Source organism: Labrus mixtus, chromosome 20, assembly GCF_963584025.1.
Source record: "Labrus mixtus chromosome 20, fLabMix1.1, whole genome shotgun sequence".
NCBI lineage: Eukaryota > Metazoa > Chordata > Actinopteri > Labriformes > Labridae > Labrus > Labrus mixtus.
The window spans coordinates 8,328,615-8,356,331 of NC_083631.1; the positions used below are offsets into that span (position 1 = coordinate 8,328,615).

General features: G+C 43.3%; 1 protein-coding gene across 8 annotated transcripts in view; it reads left to right on the forward strand.

Annotated features, from left to right (window-relative positions):
- cacna1aa (calcium channel, voltage-dependent, P/Q type, alpha 1A subunit, a) overlaps window positions 1-27,717 on the forward strand; it is a 67,844-nt gene that overhangs the window by 15,780 nt on the left and 24,347 nt on the right. For 7 of the 8 annotated variants that reach the window (XM_061065251.1, XM_061065250.1, XM_061065243.1 and 4 more), the window contains exons 10-34: window positions 216-422; window positions 1,074-1,186; window positions 2,063-2,175; window positions 2,263-2,394; window positions 2,599-2,671; window positions 3,021-3,138; window positions 4,574-4,641; window positions 4,830-4,936; window positions 8,551-8,601; window positions 9,944-10,112; window positions 10,400-11,031; window positions 11,144-11,493; window positions 12,329-12,464; window positions 12,639-12,768; window positions 12,895-12,954; window positions 13,123-13,229; window positions 18,068-18,167; window positions 18,345-18,505; window positions 18,949-19,089; window positions 19,852-20,053; window positions 20,150-20,314; window positions 20,734-20,844; window positions 22,770-22,853; window positions 27,244-27,360; window positions 27,548-27,613. In XM_061065251.1, coding sequence (XP_060921234.1) covers window positions 216-422; window positions 1,074-1,186; window positions 2,063-2,175; window positions 2,263-2,394; window positions 2,599-2,671; window positions 3,021-3,138; window positions 4,574-4,641; window positions 4,830-4,936; window positions 8,551-8,601; window positions 9,944-10,112; window positions 10,400-11,031; window positions 11,144-11,493; window positions 12,329-12,464; window positions 12,639-12,768; window positions 12,895-12,954; window positions 13,123-13,229; window positions 18,068-18,167; window positions 18,345-18,505; window positions 18,949-19,089; window positions 19,852-20,053; window positions 20,150-20,314; window positions 20,734-20,844; window positions 22,770-22,853; window positions 27,244-27,360; window positions 27,548-27,613 — 3,713 coding nt within the window. The remainder of the gene's footprint in view (window positions 1-215; window positions 423-1,073; window positions 1,187-2,062; window positions 2,176-2,262; window positions 2,395-2,598; window positions 2,672-3,020; window positions 3,139-4,573; window positions 4,642-4,829; window positions 4,937-8,550; window positions 8,602-9,943; window positions 10,113-10,399; window positions 11,032-11,143; window positions 11,494-12,328; window positions 12,465-12,638; window positions 12,769-12,894; window positions 12,955-13,122; window positions 13,230-18,067; window positions 18,168-18,344; window positions 18,506-18,948; window positions 19,090-19,851; window positions 20,054-20,149; window positions 20,315-20,733; window positions 20,845-22,769; window positions 22,854-27,243; window positions 27,361-27,547; window positions 27,614-27,717) is intronic. The other variant, XM_061065249.1, reaches the window with a different exon arrangement.

Here is a 27,717-nt window from a genome sequence, read left to right on the forward strand (position 1 = left end):
CGTTTATCCCCCACACTTGACTTGCCATGTTACTGACTGTACGCGTGATTATTTATGCATCTGTTTGTCACGATGCTGCTGAAGTGCATCATTTTGATTCGACTGATCTTAGTTGCATTGATCATGAAGCTGAGGACGAACAGAACGTTGAACATTACTGTGCCAATCCAGTGACATTCTGTTTGTAATGATAGTAATGCACAATGTGTCTCCAGGCTCGCCGTTCGCTCGTGCCAGCCTGAAGAGCTCCAAGCTGGAAGGATCGACCTTCAAGCGGCGGGAGCGCCGGCTCCGCTTCTTAATCCGGCACGTGGTGAAGTCCCAGGCCTTCTACTGGACTGTGCTGTGCTTGGTGGGACTCAACACGATGTGTGTGGCGTCGGTGCACTACGACCAGCCGGATCCACTTTCAGATTTTCTATGTGAGTAGGAGGAGGAGAGAGAGAGAGAGAGAGAGAGAGAGAAACAGGCCTATTTAGAGCGAACGTGTGCGGATTACCTCCACGAATGCACAAATACTCTCATCGCAGATTACTGGGAGGGAGTGGGTGAGCAAATTCTTAAGTAAATGTGACTAAATCCACGAAAAGAGCTGACCCAACTATTTTACAGCAGCACAGATAAACATGCAGTGTCGTCTTTAAACAGAGTCTCTGCTTTGTTGTGTGTTTTGTTTACAGACACTCACATATGGGATGAAGTGAAATTAAATAAGAAAAAAATGTTGGTTTACTATTTTATCCTTTATTGAAATGGTGTAACCATGGCAACAAAGCAACACAGCGAGACGTCGAGTCCTGAGGATGAGTGAAAACATGTCTCTGCTTATTTTAAATTACACCTTTAATTCAAACTACAAAGAACTGTTTTCTTTTTTTAGAAGCACACTTACAGATGTGCATTAATAAAGCACTGCCTCTCTTTACAGACATTCAGGAGGGATTGATGGATAGGTGGGTGGGGGGATGGATGAATGGATGGGTGGGTGGATACTTTGCAGGTGATTGATGGGTCTTCTCTCACTTTTTGAGCTTATCCTCCTCCTCTGTCCTCGTCTTCCTCCCTCGATGTAGATTTTGCTGAGTTCATCTTCCTGGGGATATTCTTGACGGAGATGATGGTGAAGATGTACGGCCTGGGCAAGCAGGCCTACCTCAACTCCTCCTTCAACTGCTTCGACTGCATTGTGAGTCCCACAGCAGCACTCAGAGACACTCTCCACACACATCGCAAGAGAAATCTCAACAAGTGCAAAAATACAGTTCACACCTGTGCACACATGTGACAGACTGTAGCATAGTGTCAGAATTCACGCACATGCAACAACAAAAAAAACTTGCCTTCCTTTGCTGAATTGTTTGCTCAGCATGAAAAATAATCAAATGCATGTCAGCGTTAATTTTTTTTACAAAAAATATGACGGAAAATGTTCACCAACTATCTTTTTTTTAACGACGACGACAAAAAGACGACGTGCTAAAAATAGATATTTGATAATAAAAACACATAGGCCCACTTTCTTTTTGCTAACAATGCTGCACTGTCGGACATCCAGAATTCACTTTATTTTCCCCCACTGAGCATCTATTCTGTTTGTTAAAATACGGGCAAGAGTGAGGCAAGTGTGTCTGCACGAGCTGACGAGCATTAACGAGCTAACGTTAGCATGCATGATGTCACATTATTAGTAACCGTAGAAGGCCAAGGCTCTTTGTAAGAAAGTGTAAAAAGGAGTTTGATAGGTTAAATCTGCAGCTCTTCTGTGCTAAAATGTAAACCAGGGGTAGAAGTAAAAAATGTGAATTTACTACTACTATTTATAGTTTATCGTAGTTTCATCTCTTTGAAGTTAAAGGACTGAAAGTGTTGATGGTGCAGTAATATATTGACTAAAATGAGACTAAAAGGTTCGAGATGTCGTCGATGTCTAAAACTCTAAAGAGTAAAAATGACTAATCGTGAATTCAACTAATAAGCATTTTTCATCTAGAGACTAATAATGAATCTAAGATATCTGCCAAAATGGAAACTGATGCATGCACGTGCTTTTTGTGTGTTGTAGGTGATATGTGGGAGTATATTTGAGGTGCTGTGGTCCATCATCCAGCCGGGCACATCGTTTGGCATCAGTGTGCTCAGAGCTCTCAGGTTATTGAGGATCTTCAAAGTGACAAAGTGAGTCTTCTGTTTGCGACGTCTCGTATTATTTCTCTTGATTAAAGAGACATTGTTTAAAACACACTTTGTGTCTTCTTCTATCAGGTACTGGGCATCTTTGCGTAACCTCGTCGTCTCTCTGCTCAACTCCATGAAGTCCATCATCAGCTTGCTCTTCCTGCTCTTCCTCTTCATCGTCGTCTTTGCCCTGTTGGGCATGCAGCTCTTCGGAGGACAGTCAGTGTTCCTTTACCTCTCTCTCCTTTCCTTTCTAATAGTCCTCATTTGATTTTCCACAAAGAGATTGGTTTCTGTTAATTGCCCGCTTGGCTAAGTCATTTTTTTTTTTTTTTTGTCATTTTTTTTTTTTAAGTAATGATTTTCTCTCTTCTCTTTTTTTCCCTGTCTGCCTCTCTCATTCGATTTGTTTCCCCCTGCCAGGTTTAATTTTGAAAAAGGCACTCCTCCGACCAACTTTGATACCTTCCCGGCAGCAATAATGACAGTGTTCCAGGTGAGCAGAGGACATGATGTAAAGAGGGAGGGAGGGAGACTGGTGGAGGGGGGTGGGGGGTAGATTCTGGGAGAAGAAGAGGAGTGCTGGATTAGGAGTCACCGATTAAAAGACTAAAGAGGATTTGCACATGAGGAAGTGATAAAACATGTCCTTTTGAATTCTTAAATGTCATTAGTCAAACATGTTATCTTGTTAAGGCTCACCATGTTTCAGGTGTGTGTGTGTTTGACCAAAGCCTTTAGTGTGTTTATTTGTACCCTCTATGTACAAACATCATCAAATCCCTACATGTCCTGGAGTAGAGTCTGACCTCGTCTGAACACTTTAATGTGTGTTTGTGTGTTAGATCCTGACGGGTGAGGACTGGAACATGGTGATGTACGACGGCATCAAATCTCAGGGCGGAGTCAACAAGGGCATGGCCTTCTCTGTCTTCTTCATCGTACTCACACTCTTCGGCAACTGTATCCCTTGGCAACTGAAACGCAATACACAAAACATTCACACAAATACTTAAAATAAAGACTTTTGCAGGAAGTTTAAAGGAGCAACATGTAAGATGTGTAGTGAGTGAAGTGATAAAGAACCCTCCTTCTAACTTTAGATTCTGGTCCTGAATGCTCTGGATTTGTTTGGACCAGAGAAGGTAGGCACTTTTAAAGAGCCCATATTATGCCCTTTTTGGGGTTCGTATATTTAATCTATGTACCTACTAAAGTATGTTCACAATAGCTAAAGTTCGGAAAAAGTGTCTGTTTTCATGTACTGCCGCTCCATGCACCGGCTCACTTCTGACTCTCTCTCTAAGGCTCTGAAGTGCCCACGTTCAGAGTCCCCACGTGTGCCAAGTCTGATCTGATTGGTCAGCCTGTCGGCTCTGCTGTAATTGGTCCGTCGCTCAGCCACTCTGGCTCCGAGGGCCGGGGAGCAAAAACATTAGCACCTTAGCACTACTGTGCTACCGCAGGCTACAGCATATCGTGGCCGTGCCACAGAAGTTAATGGGCGTGCAACATGAGCTGCTGGGCTTGCCACAACGAGCCAATGGGCTTAGATCAGTGATATCACACTGACAAGACGTCACACTGACAATTTTTTATCGAGGGGGGCTAGAACCGAGCGTTACATGCAGCTAATGCTACAGCTAACAGGAGGACGTAGGAGAAGCCGCGTTTCCGCGGACTTTGAATTTTTGCAAATAGATGTGCCTAAACATGCACAGGACTCTTGGAAAACACACTAAAGAGCATATAAAACCAGAAAAAGCAAAATATGGGACCTTTAAGGCTACTCCCCACACGGCCGTTTTGGATGCCCCTCGGTTTGCCAGATATGAGAGCAGTTATCAGGTCAAACCAAAAGGTGTTGCAGCGATGGAAGCGGGCAAGAGAAGTGGTTCAGATAGAAGTGATTGTACCCGACCTAAAAAGCCTCTGCATGTTTCTAATAAGCTCCACGAGCAGAAACGTGCTCAAACTAGGATCAATATTGGAGATGCTTTTGAAAAATGGAGAGAGGTTAGAACACAGAAAGGTTTACAGACCCATGCAGAGCTGGATAAACACTGAAGATTCAGTGTCCACCACATGGTGACCTGAGTGAGCATCGACTCTAGAGAGGAGGGGGGAGAGACAGCTCTCTACAATGTTTTTAATTTAGACTGCAGTACCCATTTTAAACACTAGGTGTCACAGATATTTATTGCTCCTTTAAATGTAGATGTTAGATACCGATACTGTTAGTTTATCTGAGTTATGGCTCATATTTGAATGACCTTGGTTGTTTTGTCATCCCTCCAACATTTCAATCTTCCAAGATTAAAGTTAACCAAGTGTTCTAGCCAACTCATTAGACTTTTACAGCTCCTACATGCTGGATCTCCTTTAACTCCGTGTTCAGACACTCTGCTGAATGTGTTCTTGGCCATCGCTGTGGACAATTTGGCTAATGCACAGGAGCTGACCAAGGTACAGTCCAGTCCATTTTTAACTCAAAATCTCAGTCCAATTTCTTGTCTAAATTCTCAAAAAGAGTTATGCTCCTTAGGGGGGATTTTTTTTCTTATATTCACTTTACCCTCATTTGCATCTTTCCCGTCTCGCTCTTTCATTGTTTTTTGATTTCCTTCCTTCTCCTTCTCTCTGTCGGTCTGCAGGACGAACAGGAGGAAGAGGAGGCTGCCAGTCAGAAGATTGCCCTGCAGAAGGCCAAGGAGGTGGCCGAAGTCAGCCCGCTGTCCGCTGCAAACCTCTCCATTGCAGCGTGAGTATCTGCACTTTCATTTCATTTCATACCCATTTCAAAACATTTCCACACCATTTTAAGAAACATCTTGGCACAAGACACTCATTCAGCCGCTTGGAGAAGGCAAAGTGTCCTGACACAGGCAGATACAAACCTAAAGCACGCTGCTTTAGTTTGGTACCACACTGGCCTGAACTGTTTTGTCACTGCTGCAAATTCTGACCAAATGTTTCAAATTCCTAGTTAAAAAAACGACAGAGGTTGTAGAATCATCACGTTTTAAAACGATAATAGATAAAACGATACGCTGTAGGAAAAACCTAAAAAGAAAAGTATTTTAAGATAAATAACATTGAGTCAAAAGAAAATGAAATATAAATTCAAGTAAGGATGTTTAATTGGCACCAGAATACTTTAGATATGGGAAGGTTGTATGAGGAAATCTGGAAGGTAAAAAATATCCCGAGCCCTTTTTTCAGATTGTGATTCCTCAACAAGACCTTAACGAAGTTTCAACTTCATTACGCCTTCTCCTTACAAATTGCATCTGTAATAGAGTAATGTTGATGTCCCATTTTGTGAACGCCCAAGAAGTGCGAGAGAAACTAGAGGCACACGGTGGCAGCTTCACACACACACACACACTCAGACGTGCACACACACACACACACAGCGCTGTTCCACCTCACCAGCTCCGACATTGCACATGGCGCAGTCATCCCCCCATTCGGCCTCTGTTACTACCTCCAATAGCGGCTCAGGGGCATAACACCTTCCCCCCCCCGCTATTCCGCCGCCATATGTTACACGTTGACATGTGTTTGAACGTGAGGTGTAACAGAGGCGTAAGTATCAGCGCCATGTTTCTTCACTCAATTGACCCTTTGTTGATTCACCAGTCAGAGAGCTCCCTCCCATAGCAACCGTTGTTGGGCTGTCCAGTTAGATCAATTAAAGTCCGTCAAATCTCGACGGAATTGTCTCAAAAGGGGGCGGAGCCCGGCGATGAGGTTTTTGTCTAACCTAGTAACAGTAACCAAGGAGGGCGGGGCTTGACAAAGGGTCAATTCTCATAACAGAGGTTATATACAAACATTTAGTTTCACAACTCATATGCTTCATCATTATATAAATAATATTTAACTGCATGGAAAGGAGTTCATCCAGTGTTTACATTCATAGCTCAAGCTTAACTTTTGTACTATTCTGATGTATCTTTGTCCTATTCTACTGTGTATATTTAAACACACACACACACACACACACACACACACACACACACACACAAGCCAGTGTTGGATTGATCTGGGCGAGCCCTCCTCCGGTCAGGAGAGTCCGAGTCTTTGATCTCTTCTCTCTGTATACACACAGGGGTTGATCCTTTCACTCCTGCTAAAGTTCACACACTCTCCACACAGACACACAGACACACACACACACACACACACACACACACACACACACACACACACACACACACACACACACACACACACACACACACACACACACACACACACACACACACACATGCATACCTCGCTGTGGTCTGTCCCTAAAAAGGAACAGCAGGGGGGCCAGAGTGTGCTCAGAAACACCACACACACAACACACAGGTCTGACCTTTAGCGCTTTGATACATCAGCCTCTGTCCACTTCATATCACACACATATTATTACACACACACACACACACACACACACACACACACACACACACACACACACAGAAGTATCAGAGCTCCTAACAAGCTCATGGTTTTGTGAATCTGTTTGTTGTTACTGAATATGTTGTGTGTTCTGTACTTCACTGGTCTGTGAGCATTCGTTTCCGTGTCTCAGTTAACTTTACTTTATTCAGGAACCCAATAATGTCAATTATGTATCATTAAACAATGCACATGTATCTGTGTGTGTCTGTGTGTGTGTGTATGAGCGAGAGAGCGAGAGAGAGAGAGAGAGAGAGAGCGAGAGAGAGATAGAGAGAAGACCAAAGGCCTGATTCACAAAAGACTGCACAGCTTTTCCACCAGCTAAACCTTTTTAAAACGAGTCAAAAAGACATTCACAAAACCCCACAAAGGGTTAAACGCACCCATACCTGCGCTAAAGAGCAAACAGTGTCTCAGTGCGCCGGTGTTGTTTGCATGTATTTAAATGAGCCAATATGAAGTCATTTAAAGGAAAATTCCCTTTTTTCTGTGCAAAATCTCTCTGCAAAAAGTAACTGATCCACAAACACCAGCCCTGATTATCCATGTGTACATTTTTATACTTTTTGGGTCTGTTTTTGCCTTAATATCATATTATTATTTAGTATTTGCCTTGTGAATTAGACCTTAAGAATGAGCAGATAGCGGGAGCAAATGATGCACAATTAGTGGGCACAATCCAGTCTTAGTGAATCAGGCCCGTGTGTGTTTATGTAGCTTAAAGCTAATGTTGCATACTAAACCAGAACCTTGATGTATTACAAAGGATGTTTGAAAGAAATACAACTTATTTTTTTTTACATACTGTAGTGATGTGTGCCTGCAGTGTGCGTTGCTTTCTACTGTATCAGTGTGAGCCCTCCTTTCTGTAGCAGAAATATGGAAAAAAAACTTCCAGTGGAGATTTCCAAGCAGGGATTTTAAACTTTGGGACATCAGTGGAGCATGAAGAATCTCTTGAGAAGATATGCTGTGGTTGTTTTAGGACGGAGAGTGCCATAAAAAGCTGCATAAAACGATCACTAAATCTCTTAAAATGACGACACATATGTAGAGCACTTAAAAATCCATAAGTTTTAACCTCATCTGAGTTAGCTTTCCCTAAAAAGCTTCCCTAACTACTTCCCTTCGGAGTAGTCTTTCAGTATGAATAAATCATATTTTTAGTTAGGTTAGGTCAGGTTGACACACAGGACAGTTTTCACAGTGAGGAAATGCTTTTTGTTGTGTTACATGTCATTGTGAGAGGAATATAAAAGAGGAGGAATTTGCTAAAGAACATAAAGATAAAGTTAAAAAACACTAGGGGGGAAGTAGGGAGAGAGGAGGAGACTTTGTAGAACTGGAGACTCATTGAAGGTGAAACGATAGCGACAAACATTTCAAGTTCAATGTTTGATTAAAGGTTTGGTACAGAAGAAGACCAAATGACATGAGAGAGATATCGTTAAAGATGAAAGGGGTGATCAGGATGGACCAGCGCTGGTCATGCAGGGGGGAAAGTGAAGTGACTGATGCAAGAAAGATGAAATATGTGAGACTGCGCTGAGAGGAGAAGAATCTGCGATTGTTTCAGATTTTTACAGATACAATGTTTCTGCATATGTGACCGGGTGAGAGAACGGGTGTGTCTGTGTGTTTCCTGTTTGTGTAAAGGGTTGCATTCCAAAATGCTGAACAAAAATTTTGACGTTCCTTCTGTTTTTTTTTTTTTCGTTTCACGATTTATATTATTATTATTTATTTATATTTTTTGTAACTTCAGTGGTTTCAAAAGACCATCGTTTTTTAAATTTGATTTGTGAGCGTTTTTTTTTTTTGAGGGATAGCTAGCAGAATTTTTTTTTTGGCCCATTTTGGAATGAAATCCTCCTTCTGTTCTTTCGTGCCATCTCACTCACCAGCTGTTTCCCTCCTCAGCAACAAAGTACACAGTGAGTGTCACAACGCTACCGACCCCTTTCTGGACTGGTATTTATTTATTTGTTTATTCATTTCTGATTCCCTTCTGTTTATTGACTTTCAACCATTCCCTTGCTTTCTTCCGTGTTTTTAGAGCAGCCTCCTTCTCCTTGTCCCTTTGTTCCTTTCTTTTCTGATTAACGACATACCTGGCTTCTCTTCTTTTGTGTTGGCTTATTTTGAACAACTTGTTTTTTTTTGTTGCCTGCACCTCGCAGTTCAGATTTGACTGAATGCATTTGGGTTTTTTTTTACAAAGTAGCAAAAATCTAGCTTAGCAACAACATATTTATTGGATCAAGGCAACTTTAACATCAGTTCAATGAAGTTTTGTTTGGATTTCGTAGAGCTATTTTGGCTTTTTCTCCTGCTTTACACCTGCTCATTGAACTTCTTATTCTTAAGTTTGAAAGAGAGAAGTACTTAGGACCTTTATTTCATAAGACAGATGCTTAGGAGGGTAATGAATTCATCAAAAACTCCCACACACTGTGTATCTTCTTAAAGGCTTTATATGTGATTTTTCACACTTAACTATAATAGAAATCAAGTCTATCCTCTGAAAATAACTCTGTGAGTCATGACTGTCTACAATGGGTGTAACACCCGAGTCCCACTGTCTGTGATGCTTTCAGAGTTTTCCGAGTCCTATCTTCAGTTTGTTTACATCGCCCGGACGGCCGGCTGACTCCTCCCCTCATGTATAAAAGTTGTTTAATTGAGGGACTAGAGAAAAGAAGAATAACATACTGTACTCACTGCTTAACTGTGTTTCTAGATCACGCTCATTTCAGGTAAATTTACATGCAGTGTGAAGATACGAGCATAATAAAGATCGCTAGCATTAGCATGCTAACACAACAATGCAGCGCAAGTTGTTTTGGTTTCATGCTGGTGCTCAAGGGCGACATCTGCTGGATCAAAAAATCACATATAAAGCCTTTAAGGTAGATGGTATATTTCAGTTTGGGAAGTTAAGATTAAAAGTAGGTTATCTTAACAAATTCTGACTTGCCTCATTGGTATCCTCTAGTCTGTGTCTCCTCATGGTTTACCAAAGTAGGGCTGCCCTGCCCGGTGCTTTGGCAAGCCGTGCAGACACCCACAACCTTGTTTAGTGGAGCTGCCTTGTTCTTTAGGTCCAGCCAATTGACCCTTTTGATGTCTGTGGCCCCCCCAGTGTGTCTTTATGTCCTGGCTATTTTTATGTACTTTATACTTTTTGGTGTTGGTTTTCACATCATTCTCATGGCTCTCTGTGTTACTCACTGCAAAGCGAAACATGTCTCTAAGTGTGTCTTTTAATGCCATCATCCCGTCCTGTCTCTCTCCACCCTGCTTCACTTTGCAGTAAGGAGCAGCAGAAGAACAACAATAAGGGGATCAATAAGTCCGTGTGGGAGCAACGCACCAAGGAGCTGAGGAGGCAGACTCTGGTGTCGAGCCGCGAGGCGCTGTACAATGAGCTGGACACCGACGACCGCTGGAAGGCAAGACTAGGGAGGGAGGAGCAAAACAATGTAAAGGACAAGGCAACAAAGGCCACTAGACTTGTGCTATCAGTGTACACAAGTGATGGCAGAGATGATGATGATGATTTATTTTATTATTTGTTTATTTCTGATTACTTGGAAGTTACTTTTTTACTGGCTGGAAAAAGTTTATAAGGCTAAATCTAAAGTTGTAAAAAAAAGGGCCCATTTTTGCTCAGCTAGGAACCCTTAAATTGTCATTTTTAACTCCTTCTTTTGTCTCTTACCAATCTTCATCCTGCTCTCTTCTCCCTCTCTCTATCCTCCCCTTGCAGGTGAACTTTGCACGTCAAGTCCGTCCGGACATGAAGACCCACCTTGATCGACCATTGGTCGTCGACCCACATGAGAACCGCAACAACAACACTAACAAGACGACAGCGAACAGTTCTGACCTCTACAGCCAGCAGCATCCCGCCGACGAGCTCCAGAGACAAACGCGCCTCCAGGAACACGGCGGCCAAGTAGTCGGGGGCGGCGGAGGAGGCTCGTGTCCAGCCAGGCCTCCGATGGAGCGCGGGGAGTCCACAGAGAGCAGGCGGAGCCGCAAAGGAGAGCACCACCATCACTCCTCTCATGTCCGGCTGGACGCTACGGTGATCCCCGGGCCGGGATCGGAGGAGAGGCCAGCCAGGCGCCATCACCACACCCGGAGCGGCAACAGAGGAGGAGGAGGGCAGTCGGAACACAGGAAGCCCAGGTCACATCGAAAAAGTGCAGAGGAAGGCGAGGAGGGCGCAGGAGGAGCCGCGAGAACGGGGAGGCATAAGAGCCGAGGGGTGGATGGAGGGGGAGAAGGAGGAGAGCAGGAGGCAGCTGGAGACGGCGGCGAGAGGAGGACAAGAAGAAGCCGCCATGGCAACCAAACAGAGGGCGAGGGGAAGAGGATGTGCTCACACAGGAGGAAGTAAGTTTATGGAATGAGGCTGCAGATCCAGCAAATGCGAATTTTCACTCTACACAAATTTTCTTTTTGATTTCATCTGATCACTTCGCTCTCTTCTTCTTCTGTTTTTCAGGGACTGCAGTGTTCCTAACCTCTCAACCACTCGGCCCATCCAAAAGAGCCTCACCCGGCAGGACAGCCAGTACAGCGAGGACATGGACAACCTCATGAACACCAAGCTGGTCTCCGGCTCCACCCCGCCCGGTGAAGGTTACCCTCCTGTCCCCAACCACACCGCGGCCCCTGCAGGCTTCGGGTCGGCCCTCCACCTCGCTAACAGCGCCACTCACGGCAGCTTGGTCACCTTAGACAGCTACGGCAGCATCGCACATCACCGTGCCAACAGCGTCATCAGGCTGCCCCACCCAGACTACACCGCTGTAGACATGCCAATATTTCCATCTACAAATGCCAAACTGCAGGGTAAGATTATTTCTTCTTCCTTTAACTTTTCTCCAAGCCAGTGGAAACACAGAGTCCACATTTAACTTGTAATACTGTATTTTATGAACATAGTTTAAAATGTCTTAAAATGTTCATAATTGAAGTCCAAACTTTAATGTAGACCAGGGGCCTGAGATCTGTAGAGGGCCCAGGGCAGTAAGTGAATAAGCAAAAAATCAGGTTAGGTCTCGTTCTACTTTAGCCTCTCCGTTGGTGTCCTCCTCCTCCTCCGCAGTTTTCAGATTTCAGGAGGTGTGCTACCCAGGGGCAGATTGTTGTTTTAATTCGCCCCTGCCTGTGTCTTTTTTTTCGGCTTCAGGAGAAAAGTTTTGGCCATTTATGAACTCTTTTTTTGCAGTGGGTGGTGGGAAGTTTTAACCCTGTCATTTTATGGCACTTGGTAACACCACAGAGAAGAACAAAGAAGCATCTCAGCTAATGTTGCACGTGTATGCTAAACTGCTGAGTACCACAAAGCATTTTGTAACGCGCACATTTTTTGCTTCCATGGCCTTGCCTCCTTCTTTGAAGCTGACTCAGACGACTGAAACATACAAAGCCGCACTACACTGATTGTCACATGTGCCTTTGTTTTGGGGGGCGGAGCTAGTAACATGTCAATCAAAGTATGCTTGACTCACAGTATGGAGAAATGTTGAAGACAGCAAAACTTGCAATTTTTTCTGTAGTATTTATGAAAATTATGAATGCTTATTAATTTGCGAGCTGATTTTTGTGGATGCTTTATAAGACCCTCATCTTTGAAAATTCAGAGGATTTTTTAAAACTTTTTTTCTGTCCCCCTTTAATCCAGTTAATAAGAACGCCAACACGGAGCCTCTGCCAGCGAAGGAGGATAAGGACGACGATGACGATGAGAAGGGAGGAGAAGGAGGACCCAGGCCCATGCCTCCCTTCAGCTCCATGTTCATCCTGTCCACCACCAACCCGTTAGTGTGGGGGGGGAGGGGACACACTCACCTACATTAAATGAATCCACGCAGGACTACACCCAGAAATTGTTTTGTTTTTTTTGTGGTTGAAGGAGAATAGATCTACATAAAGTTATAACACTGGCATGTGCACACACTCACACATGCAGATTTGTCTTTTTCTGCTCACAGGTTTCGGCGGGCGTGTCACTACATCTGCACCCTGCGTTACTTTGAGATGTGCATCCTGCTGGTCATTGCTATGAGCAGCATCGCCCTGGCTGCTGAGGACCCCGTGTGGCCTGAATCCCCTCGCAACAATGTGAGAAAGTCCACAGAAATTCAAATTCAAAGTCTGAACATACTTTCTTTTAGTATCTCTCCTTTATAATCCTAAAATACATCCTGTTGCCAAACCTCGAATCGTGCCCTTCTTCTTCTGCTGCAGGTCCTGCGTTATTTCGACTACGTGTTCACGGGAGTGTTCACATTTGAGATGCTCATTAAGGTAAGGCAACGTTCAGCATCACACATCAACAACCTCTTACAGGAGTACGGAGAAAACCTCGCCCCAAAAGAGGATCACAAACCTGTCACTGCACACTTCAAGCCACATGCCACACCCATTTTAAATTCCTCCTCTTTTCATAACCATGTTCTCCTTTCTCTCCGTCAGATGGTGGATCTGGGGTTGGTCTTGCACCAGGGCTCTTATTTCCGGGACTTGTGGAACATCCTTGACTTTATAGTGGTTAGTGGTGCTCTGGTGGCCTTCGCCTTCACGTAAGTCCTCCCTCCTGCCTCCTCACTCTGTCCTCTCCTTCTCCTCCCTCCTTCTTGTGTCTCCTTCTCTTCTGCCCATCTTCTGCCTCACTGGCACCTTGGAGTATAGCATTTCCTGCTTCTGGCCCAATCCAGGCCCTTTCTGTCTTATTTCCTCTCTCTCTCTGACTTCTGCTCTCTTTCATTCTATCTCTCCGTTTCCTACCTTCGCTTACAGATGGTCAATCATCTACAGTTGGCCATTTATTCTGCCTTCTCTCTCTCTCTCGTCTAACTATTCTCACTCAGTCCTGCCATTTCTAAGCACCTCCACCAACCCCCAATGCTCCAAGACGTTAAAAAAAAAAATAGTATCCAAGCATCCCCCTTCCTCCCCACCGCTCCCTCCCCCCTGTGAGAGGTGAGGACCACCCTTTGCACCTGTAACCCTTTAGTGCCCAGGGCGTTCTAGAGTTAAAGACCCAGTCCAGGTCATCCTGAGCTGGCTCACAAAAAAAAAAACTCCACACCCTCCTCCACGGCCAAGCAGGTACTATAAACTCTTAATCTGCATGACTGTGAGGATGCAGAACAGTGGAACCTGAATAACTGGGCTTAGTTTTTTTTTTTTTCCCGTTAACGGGATACAAAGCATGAAACGTGAGTCTGCTTTCATGCTTTTTGCATGGTAGAGGAAGAAAATAAAATGAAGAAACGGATAATGTCATGTGTTATAGCCATACGGGTGCAATACGTTTATTATGATAACTCTGTAACCTCCGACAACTTCATGCACGTGATCTGCAGAAATATGAGATTGTGCTTGATCCTCTTTCATGACTTCTAAATGAAATTAGTATTTTCAGGTAGCAGACGTTCCCGTGCCGACATGCCCCACGTAAAGGGGAAGAGAGGCAGATACTTCTTTTACATGTAGGAGAATATATATATATATAAATATGCATTTATTTAACTCATTCAGATCAGTCTCTTTGCAGAGTTACTATGGGTTAAATAAATGTTAAAAACCAGAATTTAGTTTTAAAAATTTGGAGGCTTTTTAAAGGCTTGCTTTAACGTTGTAGTTTGAAGCACATATGATCATAAGAAAAAGCTGCACCATACGATGGTAAGTTAAGGTTAAGATTTCTCTGCAGCTTCTCATTTGGAGCTCTCCTCTCTGCGTCTTCAGCGGAGGTTTAATGTCTCCATTACGTGCTCGATAGAGACAAAAATAAAACGCAGAAACACCTGACATTTAAAAAAAAAAAAATGTTTACACCTACTGCCACTTTGCAGAGCAGCAGGTGAAAGGCCAGAATGAAGATGAGTAATTCCTTGGTCCTATAGAGAGAAAATAAAATGTTTGCAGGTGCTCCAGGGTTCTAGTGGAGGTGCCACTTTTACACGGCGGGACTTTGTTTCTCTCTGAATCATTTTTGTTTGTGTGTTTTTCCTCTTAACACTCTTTAAACCCCCTCGATTTCAAAGTTGTCTTTGTGTTTCACATTAACCTGTCTGTTTGTGTCTCAATGTTTATATCAGTGTGCTTCTCTCCCTAACTCTGTGTCCTCTAACGTCTCTGTGACCTGTGGGTCGACCCTCAAGTGTCTCTCAGTCTGTCACCGGAGTTCACTCTCAGATTTTAACTCATATAATAATATGCAGTCGTTCATTTTCAAAGTGAGGCAAAATGACTGGACAAGTTATTCCAGTCCATTTCAAGTTATTCCGCTGTCCTTTCTTCATGAAGTCTATGATGTTAACTTGAATACAACCTTAAAAAAGATGAAGTTATTTAAACTAGAAACATTGTATTTAACTGCAATAGAGGTTAACAACAATAATGGCATAAGGGGCGATCCCGACCAGTATAAAAAAAAAGATTCCCACACATCTAGATTGTGCCTTAATTCAATATGTGGAAATCAAACAGAAATCCAGATCGGCTCAGCAGTCTCATTGGAGATGATTATCACTCCTTTAATCCAATTAGTCTGGTCTGAAGGGCTGCTGGTGTCCTGCACATTTCTGAAGCCGCACAGAGTTTAAAGTCCAGACGGGCTCTTGATGCAGAGACACACCGGCTCACTTAGGTTAACTTAAAGGGAAGTAAAATGACAGTTTATTTACTGTTGTTGAAGTATGCTTCCATTGAAGGAGTTCATATGGTGATTGGAGAAGTCCTCATCTGAACTCAGTTTGTCCCCGTCTCTGAAGAAGAGTTCACACATCAGTTACTTTTATAAAAAAAAAAAAAAGTACATGCTGCTCTCGTCGGGCTTTTTGTCCAGATTTAAAGTGTGCGATAATGTGCATGTGTGTTAGATTTAACAACATCTTTGGGTAGGAGGCCTTCCCTTTCTCTTTCTCTCTCTTTCTCATATGGGTGCCTTTTCCCTCGAAATCCTTTCCTTTTTCCGTGTCCCATTCTGTTTCCTTTTCCCACCCTTTGTCTTTTTTGTCTCTCTCTCTCTCTCTCTCTCTCTCTCCCTCGCTGTCTCTCACCCCTTTTCTCATATCTCCGTTTGGACCACCACCAACAGCGGCGGCGGGTAAAGTTCTCACTCTTCTTCCTCCTCCTCATTTTTCTCCCTCTGCACCCCTCAGCGCCTGTTTTCTTCTGATCACACTCGTGTCCTTCCTTCTTCATCCGTCCGTCCTCACAGTTGACTTCTGTACTTGTCTATTCTTCCCTGTTGTTCATTGTTCACCATGGAACAGCTCGGACTCAAACACAGCCGAACCCTCAGGTTTAGCTGCAGAGGAAACACAGAGATACCTGTTTTTCCTTTTCACCGCTAATCACAGCTCATTGTAAGAAAAAATAACATCGGCATAGTGAGTGTGTTCATAGACGCAACACACACCCCCGTACATGAACTTCCATGAAGTCGAGACACACACACACTACCACCAGCAGTCTAACATCTGGTCTAACATCTGGAAGACAGAAGCACTTATACACACACAGCTGCCTTCTGCCCTGAGGAGCACTTTGAGAGACGTTTGACCTTTGTCTCTGCACCCTGATATTTATTCTTGAGATGTTAGACTTTCAGAGAAAAGAGAGCGAATAGGAAGTTTATGACGTTTATTTGTTTGTTTATTATGTAAAGTGGTCTGTTTGGGAGGTTTTTTTAAGTGAACATGAAGGAACTATCCTTTCTTAGTTCACTCATACTGTTTCCGATAAATCACATTAGGTAGTGTAGTGTAGTTTTTCCTGCAACCGATTTAAAAAAAGGTTTACGTTCTTCCAACTACGGTGGCCCACAAGTGCAAAGCCTCAGCAACAGCTGAAACTACTTACATTGAGAAAAACATGCCGCATATTCAGAAAGGATGCAAAAGCAAAACCAAGTGCAACATCAGATGTAATGACTGAATGTGCTGCAAAAAAACAAAACAAAAGCACTAGCATGAAACGTGCTGCAAGTACATAAACGATGCAAAACTCACACGTTGATGTGCAGCGCCTTTCAGTCTTTTAAATTTGCATCTTTATTTTTTTTTAAATTATTATTATTTAACCTTTATTTAACCAGGAACAAGTCTCATTGAGATTAAACATCTCTGAGTGTCCTGGCCAAGACAGGCAGCAGCACAGTTACAGGGTTTCAGACATAAAACACTTAACAACAATGAACATAAATACAGGAATCACAAACAGAACCATTCATCAGAATCCGTCATAAGTCATCAGCAACAAAGCGATCAAAAAGGGCAATATGAGTTAGCTAAAAACATCTACAGTCAGATATTTCTGCCTCCAGATCATTAAGACCACCTTCAAAAACATTCAAGGTGTGAATATGCTGCACACTCTTCTTAATGTTAGTCTTAACGCTCGAGGTCGAGGCTTTGCACTCGTCGGCTGACCGTGTCCAACACAAGCACCTAGAAAACCAAATAATCAAACTGCTTAGATGAGGGAGGTTTGGCTCCGCATTTCAGTCATGAGATGCCTTTTGTCTTTTCCAACATGGCGTACAAGACAAGATTCCATGTGGTTTGAACAATGCTGTGAAACCAGCTTACCCTAGGTTTTACTTCAGAGTTGATGCAATTGAACTGGTTGAGTCATAACAGGAGAGAGTTTGGCTTTTTCCCCCGTTTATTCACACCGGGACAGAACCCAAATTGTGACCCATGTTTCACCATTAAAAGAGTTCTCTTTTAAAAAACAACAGGAATCATTTCTAAGCTGTTGCCTCGCTAACAGCCGGTCATTTAACACTCTCACAAAGCTTCAGCTGCTGACACACGGAGCTGTTTAGGTCTCCTCCCTGCCAACCAAGACTAAACTCTCTCTGCAAATGCCTCTGTGTAGAATGGAGTTCTCCATCACACAAAATGCTGCTTTTAAAAAGGAGAAATATTGCAGCATGGAAAAGCAAGGTTTCAATGCAGCATGGATATATTTCACCATTAGCTTGGCATGTGCAAGCCAAGGCTTTAAACATCTCTTTAAAGCATTGAAATACATTGCAAAGTAATACATAAGTGTATTTATGAGATAGCATTCAGACGGGAATGACATCGGCTATTCCTGTGAAGTACCACCTTACTTTAGCATGCAGCTAACAATGCTAACCTCACACTTAGAAAAAAAAGGCTAAAGTATACTACGATAGCAATGCTGCATGTGTTTTTCTGTATTTAACCCAGACGAAGTTACTCATCTTGAGTTAACTCGGACACAACAACCATCAAGAAACGGCTGCTCACCGTTTTTTTTTTTTTTTCTTTTGGGATCGAGCGGACCGAGCCTGTCATATCTCCCCGAAACCTGCTGACTCTATCTGACTGTGTGTGTGTCTGTTTGTGTGTGTCGTTGTGTGTGTGTCCACATGCAGGGGGAGCAGTAAAGGAAAAGACATCAGCACAATCAAGTCTCTGCGAGTACTGAGAGTGTTACGGCCTCTGAAGACCATCAAACGTCTTCCAAAACTCAAGGTGTGTCAATGCAGTAAATTACAAGCAACGCTCACAACGTTCAGTGTTTATCTGGACGCACTGCAGGTTTATTTTCAAGCGTCTTGTCATGCCACCGGACACACAGATTGGATCCAGTGTATTTCTGTCGTAGAATAACCAACGTCTCCCTCTGTTGTTGTCCTCCTCGCTCCTCAGGCTGTGTTTGACTGCGTGGTGAATTCTCTGAAGAATGTGCTCAACATCCTGATCGTCTACTTACTCTTCATGTTCATCTTTGCCGTGGTGGCCGTGCAGCTGTTCAAGGGCCGCTTCTTTTACTGCACTGATGAGTCCAAAGAGTTTGAGCGCGATTGCAGGTCAGGAAACACCCAGCTTTTCTTTTTTTCTTTTTTCTTTTTTTTTTTTACCCTGAAGGTGTCCTGGTTATCTTATTTATATCGAGGTCTGTGTGTGTGTGTGTGTAAAGCTTGCTTCATCGCTTCTCTTTTCTTCTTTCATGGCATCTTCAGTTTCTAACTCAGACACACAGAAATATGCGGTGCCATGTAAACATGTTTATCCATGTTAGCAGTGTTAGCTTCTTTCATGATAAATACGATAACTGTTTGTCAACGGCCATTTTTCTCTGAAGATATATATGTTAAAGAATTAATGACATACTGCCCCATCAAAATTAATTAAGTATTTTGTACCATGAATAAAATGGAAAATGTAGAAGGGGGGTTCACTACTTTGTTCATGCTGATGACGACTCTCCCCCTTTCCTCATGAAGCCGTTCGTGTGATGTTTGTGTTCCAGGGGCGAGTATCTGGAATACGAGCGTGATAACGAAGTGAAGGCGCTGAAGCGGGAGTGGAAGAAGTACGATTTCCACTACGACAACGTGGCTTGGGCCCTCCTCACCCTCTTCACCGTGTCTACCGGAGAGGGGTGGCCGCAGTGAGTCCCCCGTGAACACACTCATTCACACGCAGCACACATCAATCAATCAATCTTTCTTTCTATAGCACATTTAAAACAACCTTGATTGACCAAAGTGCTGTACAAGCGTAAAAAAACACAATATAAAAACAACTAAAATAACATGTAGAATGAAGCACAATAAAAACACAATAAATAGGAGTATGAATACAATTTCAAAATCTCAAGCTCAAATTGTTTTAAAAGCCAGAGCAAAGAGGTGTCTTTTAAAGGCTTTATATGCAATTTTTTTGATCCAGCAGATGTCGCCCTTGAGCACCAGCATGAAACCAAAACAACTCGCGGTGCATTGTTGTGTTAGCATGCTAATGCTAGCAATCTTTATTATGCTCGTATCTTCACACTGCATGTAAATTTACCTGAAATGAGCGTGATCTAGAAACACAGTTAAGCAGTGAGTACAGTATGTTATTCTTCTTTTCTCTAGTCCCTCAATTAAACAACTTTTATACGAGAGGGGAGGAGTCAGCCGGCCGTCCGGGCAATGTAAACAAAGTGAAGATAGGACTCTGAAAGCATCACAGACAGTGGGACTCGGGTGTTACACCCATTGTAGACAGTCATGACTCACAGAGTTATTTTCAGAGGATATACTTATACTATACTAAAATCACATATAAAGCCTTTAAGCAAAGATTTGAAGTTCTTGATGGTTCATGGCGGCCTGTAACACGCCCCCCCCGTCCCCCTGTCCCCCCCCCTTGTCTCCTCCCTCCCCAGGGTGCTGAAGCATTCGGTGGATGCGACCTATGAGAACCAGGGCCCGAGCCCGGGGTACCGGATGGAGATGTCCATCTTTTACGTGGTGTACTTCGTGGTCTTCCCCTTCTTCTTCGTCAACATATTCGTGGCTCTCATCATCATCACCTTCCAGGAGCAAGGGGACAAGATGATGGAGGAGTACAGTTTGGAGAAGAACGAGGTGAGGGAGGATAAACGGAGTGGCTGCAGCTGAAAAGGAGGATAGATAGATGGATTGACGAGAATGGAAAAAAAACATTTTTGTTGTTCTCTGCAGAGAGCCTGTATAGACTTCGCCATCAACGCCCGGCCTCTGACGCGCCACATGCCTCAGAACAAGCTGAGCTTCCAGTACAAGATGTGGGAGTTTGTGGTGTCGCCGCCATTTGAGTATACTATCATGGCGATGATCGCGCTCAACACCGTCGTACTGATGATGAAGGTAGAACATGACCTCATTACTGTGTACTGAACTTGCTTTGTCAAATATTTCCTGTTCCTGAAAAAAACATTTTAATGAACATGTGTGACTCTCCTCCGGGTGTGTTCAACTGTGTGTGTCTTTATACGTCTTCAATCTCCTCCCCCTTTTCTGTCCCTGGTGTTCTGTGTGTGTGTGTGTGTGTGTGTGTGTGTGTGTGTGTGTGTGTGTGTGTGTGTGTGTGTGTGTGTGTGTGTGTGTGTGTGTGTGTGTGTGTGTGTGTGTGTGTGTTTGTGTCCGTATGTGTGTCTACATTAACGCACACACACATCTTCACTGTCCTGTGTTTGTACACTGGTTTTGTTGTTATGAATCTGTGTGTGTGTGTGTGTGTGTGTGTGTGTGTGTGTGTGTGTGTGTGTGTGTGTGTTTGTTTATAGTATGACGGAGCTTCTGATACCTATGAAGCTGTGTTAGCCAACCTGAACATAGTGTTTACGTCCCTCTTCTCCATGGAGTGTGTACTCAAGATCATCGCCTTTGGAGCTCTGGTGAGTCTTTCTGTTTGTGTGTGTGTGTGTGTGTGTGTGTGTGTGTGTGTGTGTGTGTGTGTGTGTGTGGTGCTCTATCTTCTCTCTACACATACAAAACAGGCTTGATGAACCTTTTTTGACCCCTTAAAATATCGCCAACTAGTTTAGGGGTGGACATGGCTTAAGATGTAGAACATAGGACTTGGAGCTCTTTACTGCGGTCGTCATATATTTTATTTGGAGACATTGATTTTTCACACTTAAATATAATATAAATCAAGTATATCCTCTGAAAATAACTCTGTGAGTCATGACTGTCTACAATGGGTGTAACACCCGAGTCCCACTGTCTGTGATGCTTTCAGAGTTTTCAGAGTCCTATCTTCACTTTGTTTACATCGCCGGGACGCCCGGCTGACTCCTCCCCTCGTGTATAAAAGTTGTTTAATTGAGGGACTAGAGAAAAGAAGAATAACATACTGTACTCACTGCTTAACTGTGTTTCTAGATCACGCTCATTTCAGGTAAATTTACATGCAGTGTGAAGATACGAGCATAATAAAGATCGCTAGCATCAGCATGCTAACACAACAATGCAGCGCGAGTTGTTTTGGTTTCATGATGGAGCTCAAGGGCGACATCTGCTGGATCAAAAAAATCACATATAAAGCCTTTAATGGTGAGATAGGACAGTGGATAGAGTAGGAAATCAGGGAGAGAGAGAGAGAGAGAGAGTAGGGAATGACATGCAGGAAAGGAGCCACAGGCTGGATTTGAACCTGGGCCGCCCGCTTTGAGGACTGCATCCTCCATACATGGGGCGCGCGCGCACTAACCACTGCTCCACTGCACCACCAGCGCCCCGTTGCCGTCATATTTAAGACTAAATAACGAGGAAATAATGAGCAGCAGAGGATTGGTAGAGAAGCAGACGGGTGGGTGGGGGGGAAAGGGTAGTAGAGAGAGTTTAGTGATGAATGCTGGGCGGGGATAAAGGAAGGAGTCATGCAGTGATGAGACAAACGAGGGAGAACGACAGAGGCGGAAAAGTCAGACGCAAAGATTACATAGAGAGGGTGGAGATTAAGCAGGATAGGATTTGATTTCTGCGCGATCATACACACAAATAGCAGCAGGCCTCAGATTGTCAAGGTGGTTTATTTTCGATAGCCGCCTCTCTATCTCTAATCCCCCCCCCCCTTCAACTCCACTTGTCTAATGCACACTTTGGCTGCAGGCGATATATGTAGGAGAGCAAAGCAAAGCAGACATCGCTCATCATCTAGTCAACTTTAAAAGCCAAAATTGTACAAAATCTGTCCTCATGTTTCTCTCTATATGACCGCGGATGTGCAATCAGTTCACGACATGTAGGAGAGCAGAGTGGTAGGGTTTGATTTTAGCCTCTCAGTCCGTTGGTTTGCTTTTTTTTGATGACAGGGACGTACAGTGTGTGATATTTGATGGCCGCTCTGTTCTGATGCAGTACAAGTTGTCCCGAGCTCGTCTCCTGGCACAAGTCCAACATGGCGTCACCGACGGTCCATTTGTCTTAGCTCGTTTCTTCCCTGATCCTGTCCGACACTGACTTCCTCCTTCTTTCTCTTTTATAATAATAATAGTAATAATAACTTTATTTATATAGCACCTTTTCAAAACACAGGTTTACAAAGTGCTTTGACAAACAGCATAAACAAGAACAAAGCTAAACCAAACACAGAAGAACATTAACAACAGCAAGAGCATAACAAATACCCAAAATAATTAAATACAATTCAACAGAAAAGAACTCGTATTGCACTTTTGTCTGACTCTTTCTTTCTTCACCTCTCATTTTACCTTCTTCACTGTCTTTCCATTTTATTCCTCCTTCTCTGTGTCCATCTCACCCTCCTCTCCCTCTCTCCTCTTTTTGTATCTGTCTTCTTTTTTCCTGTTCACAGAATTATTTTAAAGATGCCTGGAACATATTCGACTGTGTGACAGTTCTGGGCAGCATCACTGACATCCTGGTCACAGAGCTCGGGGTAAGTAGCTGAATCTCAAACATGAATGTTTTTTTGCGTTTGTTTGTCCCGAGGAGTGAAAACTAAACAGACAGGCGCGTTGCTGTATTAGCGTATGTTTTGTTGGGTGAAAGAAAGTTAATTAAGTCAGTGATTATGAAGAAAGTAATTCGTCTCTGTGCTTGCACATCTGTCCCGCTGTCTGCAAACATACAGCAGAGCAGACGTGGCGCTTAAAGAGAGCATGAGTTAGAGCCGCTGTTGATCTTGCATTGCTCAGTCATGCATGAACGTCTCCTGAAAGTCTTATATAAATGTCCCAGTTGGTGGAAAACGAGGAGAGGCCAGACAGCGAGGGCAGGAAGCAGCCTCTGCACAGCGAAGGCAGGCGTCTTGTTAGCCAATCAAATCGTCAGATATCATCTCAGGTGTCCAAAACATCAATTCCAGTTTGTGTCTTGAAGGTCCATCAGACAACTGAGTGAAGAAACAAACGCAACAACTGGACTAGAAAGAGAGAATATTAAAGATTAAAGCTATGGGCTCATTTTAACGTCATAGCTGCAAGTGAGAGGTGGGATACATGCGCTTGATATAAGCAACTAAATAATACATTTACTCTTTATGTGAGCACATAATCAGGCTTTGTGAGATAATGTAAACTCATGATGTAATGCTGACCTCCTGCAGATCGTTGCTAAAGTAAGCTCTTTAAAGGTGGCTGTGTGAGCTCAATAAAGGCCAGATTGCAACAACAAAAAAAGGGAAACTTTTTTATTTTTTCAATCATTTATGTGCTTGAATGATGTGACCCATAGCTGTGAAACTGTTGAGAAGCATGCTGGGATGTTTGTGTGTATATTGTATCTAGAAAGACTTCTGAAGCATTTTTATTTATACATTCTGATAAAGATTCGTTCAGCAAAGCGACAAGCTGAGGCGTGAGGGCATCAGTTGAAAATATTTCACCCGGGGTAAAAAAAATGCATGCTACCCGTCGGCCCGGACTTTTATGAATACTTCTCTTAACGTTCATAATGAGAGATTAAAGAAGAAGAAAAAAGATGCATGTGTTTGCTAACTTAAAGCTAATGTCTGGACATCGAGTGAATTCACAAGGTAAGAATTTTGCTCATTTCTTCCTGAACAAACTTTTAAGAGTTTCAGTTTCACATGAACTCTTCTGCAGAATGAGAGGGAGATGTGCAGAACTTGTCAGATATGATTCAATGTCTGGACGTCCTTGAATCCAAATATTTAAAACATAGTTAAATATGTGTTATTTGCAAGACCACATTCAACAGCTTGACACTGTGATGGATTTGTTTTAGCTGATGTTCTGTCTGAGGCTAGACTCTGTTAAATATTTCACTGACTGCTCTGCCTCAATACCAGAATAAAATCATGTTTTATTCCCAGAAAAATGAAAATACTGTACATCAATCCTCTGCTGCGTTGATCCTGCTGTACATGTGATGCTGTGATAACTGTTGATTTCTTTCTTGTTTTTTATCTTTTTACATGCTTTCTTTAAATCGTCCACAAACTTAACGATGATCTTCTGTAATCTACTTCCCCCTCTACCCCCTTCTCCACTCCCCCCCCCCCCCCCCCCCCCTCCCTCTCCAACCCCTCCCCCCCATCAACTACTACTTCCTGCGATTCCGTCCAATCAAAATGCACTATGAATCCTCTGTGTCCACCCCATGACAACCGGCTTGGTCAAATCTCTCTGGTTGTTCTTCAAACCAACCAAAAATCCAAAAATTTGCCGCTATAAACCATATGTCTGCAACATCCACATGTAGATGGTTTGTAATTTTTTGGAGATCTTATTTTACTGCATCTGCATCCCAGCCGATGTTAGAGCTGTGAAATGAGCATGTTTTTGCTTGACGCCCTCCCCCCCCCTCCCCCCCCCCAAACACCTGAAACTCCTCAACACTGAGTGAACTTTTGACTTAGTCTCCCTCTCCACCAGTCACTGTATCTCTTCATATATTCTTTATAAATCCTGTCGTGACCATGTTGGGTAACGCACTCGTTACTGTGCTGCATTAAATCAGACTTTTGCGTCGTTACACGTGTGGGTTATATATCGACTTTTACAGCTCATCATCCTCTAACTCTGCAGCTTAATACACAGACGTGATAACCTTTACAGCTCTTTATGATGCTGTCGATCTGAAGGTGACCTGGGCAGAGGCACAGCTGTTTGAATAAAAACAAAACACAAGCTCTTGACCTCACATTTCACCATCATGCAGTTCTTGTCCATTTTTTTTTTTTCAACAAAAAGCAGATATTCCCACAGAGCAGATGACAGCTGTGACACACCTGTAGGTTTAACCTTCTGCTGGTCCACAGCTACCTGCCCTTAGAATTAGGAGAGAAACAGAAACACTGACGATGCTTCGAGGATTTTCTATTCATGTAGCGAGAAAAAGGGAAACAGAAATACATCACTTTTATTCCAGTAACAGATCACTTTATAAAAAAAGTAATTGCATAACAGAGAGAGAACTAACTCGTTACATTGCACATTACAACAAACACAGTCATTTGAGTACTCTAAAGCCATGGTTCTCAACTGGTGGGTCAGGACCCAAAAGTGGGTCGTGAATTGGTTTCTCATTGGGGGAAAGAATTGTGGCAAAAAAATCTATGCTGCACTGTTATTTTAAACAACATGTGTAGTAGAGTTGTTGTTGTTTTTTGGCTGCCAGCAGCATGGCACAGAAAAACATGTTTTTTTTACGTTAAGGGTAAAAAGAAAAAGAAAAAAAAACCTCAGTATGTTTTGTGCAGTGACGTGTTGGCACATGGAACGAGGCTGTCACCGAATTCTGCCTCTGGGATTAATAAAGTATTTCTGATTCTGATTCTGATGGAAACCTGACATCATCAAAACTGACGTCAACAGCGCTCTTTTCAAAATGTATCATAATATTCCTCGTAGTTCTGCACATCCTCTTTGCATCATGTCTGATCGGAATGGACGTGCAGCTCTTTAAATCATGCAAGCACTCCAGAGTGCACAGCCGGCGCTTTTCTGCCCAGAAAAAAAGCGCCAGGTGGACACAGGGCCTAACACTTATCACTTTGCAACGTGTTCCCCCCCAACATTGGTCGTGACTGAACATCCTTTAAATGGAACAAACGCTCAGATTGTAAAATCTTGGTTTGTACCATCTGGAACAAAAAACCTGTCCCTTTAAGATTTACACACACACGTAGCTATGCTTCTCCATAAACAGTGACTAGTGGAGTGTTTCCAGTAACAGCAGAGTGAATCCACAGCTTTGCCCCCTGGCAGAGAGAACAAGTGATGCATGCTGCCCCTTGCATGTCTTTGGCTGGGACCCTTTTGTTTTTTCACAACACACTCTGAAATACACACACACACACACACACACACACACACACACACACAACAATGTAACACACACTGTAGTGTAGATGAAACCTGCATGTGCCTGCTGCCAGTCCCTTCAAAGTCTCACTTCAGCTGCGTTCTTCTGTTCTTACTGTGGTATATGGTTGAAGAACTCTGTATTCCCAAACTTCATAATTAACAGGATTAAGATGCTAATTTAAGAAATAACACAAATGTTAAAATGCCACACATACCTGTATGTCTTGGCTTAACGTTGTCGCACAGATTTGTGTTACAAAAGACTGAAATAAATTAACGACCTTTAATTAGTCCTTCAACCACCTTCTTGCTCTATACTGGGCTGTGACATCATCACTACTGGGTGTCTCCTATTGGATGGTGCATCAGCTGCCATCGGTCTGACTGGTTTTCTGCATTGTGAGGTGCACATCTGCATGCTGTAGGGCTTGCTTTTCGAGGTTGCATATTTTTGCCTTGAGAGAATTAGTGCATTTGGTTGTCCCTCCGAGGAAATGTCCTGACATCCCTGCACTTTTAACTACTCACCATTCCTCCCACGATTTTACTACTACGTAACCCGATTGGATGAAACTAGTTAGATTTGGATGATTTCCCCTCCCCCCAACCCCCCCCCCCCCTTGTGTTGTTTGGTTTTGCCTAATTTAACTGACATGAAAAGCTTGTTGGAGCCTTGCTGATTTGAGTTTGGTTTGCTTTGACTTGTTTGGCTCCTGATTCTTTGATTTGTCTTGAGTTTGAAATTCCCCTCGGTTTGATTTCTATTTTTTTTTTTTTTTTTTTTTGATCTGATTGTTTGAGGTAAATATTTTTGCACTCTTTGCATTACGACTAACCAGTCTTTCCCCTTTATCCCCAATCCATCCACCCTCCTTCTTGCATCTTTCTCTTGTGTCCACACCCCTGCCCCCCTCTACGTCTCTCTCTCTCTCTCTCTCTCTCTCTCTCTTTTGTTCTCTCTCTTTTATCTGCGGGTATGTTCTGGCTGTACTGTAGAATAATTTCATCAACCTAAGTTTCCTGAGGCTGTTCAGGGCGGCTCGTCTCATCAAGCTGCTGAGGCAGGGAGAAACCATCCGCATCTTGCTCTGGACCTTTGTTCAGTCCTTCAAGGTTCAAACCCAATTATACAGCACAACTCACACAGACATCACATTGCATTGATATTCCAAGAACGAAGAGAAATACTCACATCCAGTCAGCGCACCGTTTATGATGCGCTGCAGCCTCATGTATCCATACAGAGTGCGCTAATATGTCACAAACCCTAACACCAAACGATGACTGTGTCTCTCCTCAGGCGCTGCCTTATGTCTGCCTCCTCATCGCCATGCTGTTCTTCATCTACGCCATCATTGGGATGCAGGTGGGTGAGAGCGCAACCTAAAAACTGCTACAGTCCTTCTGGGATGAACTGAATATCTGTTATAGGATAATGATGATGATGAGGAGGAGGAGGAGGTAGGAAGA